This window comes from Electrophorus electricus, chromosome 17 (genome assembly GCF_041902795.1).
Source record: "Electrophorus electricus isolate QZ-2024a chromosome 17, ASM4190279v1, whole genome shotgun sequence".
NCBI classification, from domain to species: Eukaryota; Metazoa; Chordata; class Actinopteri; order Gymnotiformes; family Gymnotidae; genus Electrophorus; species Electrophorus electricus.
In genome coordinates, this window is record NC_137513.1 from 7,617,501 (window position 1) to 7,620,000 (window position 2,500).

At 45.1% G+C, this 2,500-nt stretch overlaps 1 protein-coding gene across 11 annotated transcripts in view; it reads left to right on the plus strand.

Annotated features, from left to right (window-relative positions):
* Nucleotides 1-2,500, plus strand: part of dync2h1 (dynein cytoplasmic 2 heavy chain 1) — a 90,392-nt gene that overhangs the window by 11,129 nt on the left and 76,763 nt on the right. For 9 of the 11 annotated variants that reach the window (XM_035533953.2, XM_035533951.2, XM_081699635.1 and 6 more), the window contains exons 2-4: nt 460-673; nt 1,043-1,210; nt 1,594-1,732. In XM_035533953.2, coding sequence (XP_035389846.1) covers nt 491-673; nt 1,043-1,210; nt 1,594-1,732 — 490 coding nt within the window. In that variant the 5' untranslated portion in view covers nt 460-490. Of the gene's footprint in view, nt 1-454; nt 674-1,042; nt 1,211-1,593; nt 1,733-2,500 lie in introns of all 11 variants that reach the window. The other 2 variants (XM_035533952.2, XM_035533955.2) reach the window with 1 other exon arrangement.

Below are 2,500 nucleotides of genomic sequence, written 5' to 3' on the forward strand. Positions count from 1 at the left end.
AGCTTCCAAGACCCCCCCCCCCCCCATATATATATATATATATATATATATATATAGAGAGAGAGAGAGAGAGAGAGAGAGAGAGAGAGAGAGAGAGAGAGAGAAAGAGAGATTGAGATTCAGAATTGTTGTAAAGTACATGGAGTTTCCGGAGAAACAACGTCTCAGGCAGAGGTCCGTCATCAGCTGGGCAAGCTTCCACACTTTGAGAAACATTCAGTTTCTCTGGAAACTGTGTGTACTTTACTATAATTCTGAATGTCTCTACATCTCTTACTACAGTACTACAGTACACTGCAGTTACTCACCTGGAATCTTCTTGGATATATATATTCTGGAATCTTCTTTGGATATATATATATATATATATATATATATATATATATATATATATATATATATATGTTTGTGTGTGTGTGTGTGTGTGTGTGTGTGTGTGTCTGTGTGATGGAAGAACAGAATTGAACTTCCTGTGGGACAGAACAAAGCGATGGCCCCTGCTTCAGAGGACCCTCGGAAGCACTTTCTTCTCACAACTGCATGGAACTACTTCAGCCTGAAGCCGCAGCTCTCTCTGTTCAGCTGCACAGAGCTCAACAGCTTCCTGGACGATGCCAGCGAGTTCCTGCTGGCTGCCAGCAGACAGGGAGATGAGCTGCACTTCTCTAATAAGGTGCAGTGGCCAGGGGGATGTAAATTACAGGCACCATTTAGTCCATAGAACAGAGGTATAAGATTGTAGTCCTCAAGGTCTGGGCTTTACACACTTAGCAGCCTCCCTTTACTTAGGAATCAGTTATGACAACAAAGCGAACCAGTTACAGTAATAGTTCAGTTAGCTACAAAGTGTTTGCTAGATCAAGGACTGGATTTGGATGTGATGTCCAGATTCGAGTACCGTAACTTTAGACACAATACACACACACACACACTGGAACCTTTGGGTTGATCATGTTCCCTCTTCTTCACTGTGTGTGTGTGTGTGTGTGTGTGTGTGTGTGTGTGTGTGTGTGTGTGTGTGTGTGTGTGTTTCTCCCTGCAGATGGACAGTGGGTGGGGGGAGGAACGGGTGCTAGTGTTCTTTAAGCTTCGTCCGTGTGTGATTACAGAAGAAAATGTGAGCAGTGTCCTGGTCTCCTCCATGCTGGAATCTCCAATCAGCACACTGTATCAGGCCCTCAGACAGGTGTTCAACCCAGCCCTCTTACAGGTACAGGCGCACGCACACACACACACACACACACACACACACACACACACACACACACACACACACACACACTAACAGGCTCTCAGACAGGTGTTCAACCCAGCAGTCTTACAGGTACAGGCACACACACACACACACACACACACACACACAGTAACAGGCCCTCAGACAGGTACACACACATGCACACACACACGCACACACACACAGTAACAGGCCCTCAGACAGGTACACACACATGCACACACAACCATACTCTCTCTTTCTGTCTTCTTTGTAATTATAAGGGTTTGCACAGAGCTAAAGCCCAATAGCAGTGCACAATGTGAATGTGTTTTTGAAAGAGTAAAGGTCCAAGTGTGTGTGTGTGTGTGGGTGTTCAGGATGAGAAATGGAGTCAAGTGTTTGACCCACGGCTGCAGTCCTTGCTCAGTGAGTTGGAGGTGGGATTGGGATCTGTACTTCGACACACACACCCAAAGAATCCTGGGAAAAGGAGTCTTTCTGAGGATGACGTTCTTGGTGAGTATTCAGTGTTTTTGGGTAGTTTAGCTTTGCTCCTCCTATGCTGCAGTTGAGACTATTTGTACAAACCAACACAGAATTGCTGCAGAACTCAGCGTGAGTGTTAGGACTGGTAAGCTGCAGTTCCTTTAATAAGATGCTGTGGGATATTTCTAAGAACCTTGGGCTCTTTATGTTTGAAGTACTTTGAAAACTGTCCATTTGAAAGTTCTTGACATCAGTGGTGATAATAATTTTCAGAAATGGCAATAAGTGCAATAAACAATACCCTACAATACTAGTTTCAGTTACTCAACATAGGTGCTGGATCTGTGGTCATTTAAATATTCCACAAATAGATGGATCTTCAGTCTACGATTGAAGACTATAAGGCACTCTGCTGTCTGGACAGCCAGTTTTCGTTCCACCATCTGGGGGCCAGGACAGAGAATAGTCTCGCTGCTTGTCTTCCATGAGACTTGAAGCATGGTGTGTCTAGCCGAGCCGTACTTGAGGTTTGAAGTACTCGAGGTGCGGATCGGGCTTTGACCATTGACTTCATGTATGGAGGGTCTGGTCCATTATTGGCATCAAGGTTTTATCGCTGCTGCATCAAGGTTTTAAATCTGATGCGCACAGCTACTGGAAGCCAAGGAAGGACACGCAGTAGTGGAGTGACATGTGTGAACTTCAGAAGATTGAAGACCAATCGTGCTGCTGCATTCTGGACAAATTGTGGAGGTCTGATGGCTCTTAGAGGAAGACCAGCAAGTAGCGAGTTGCAGT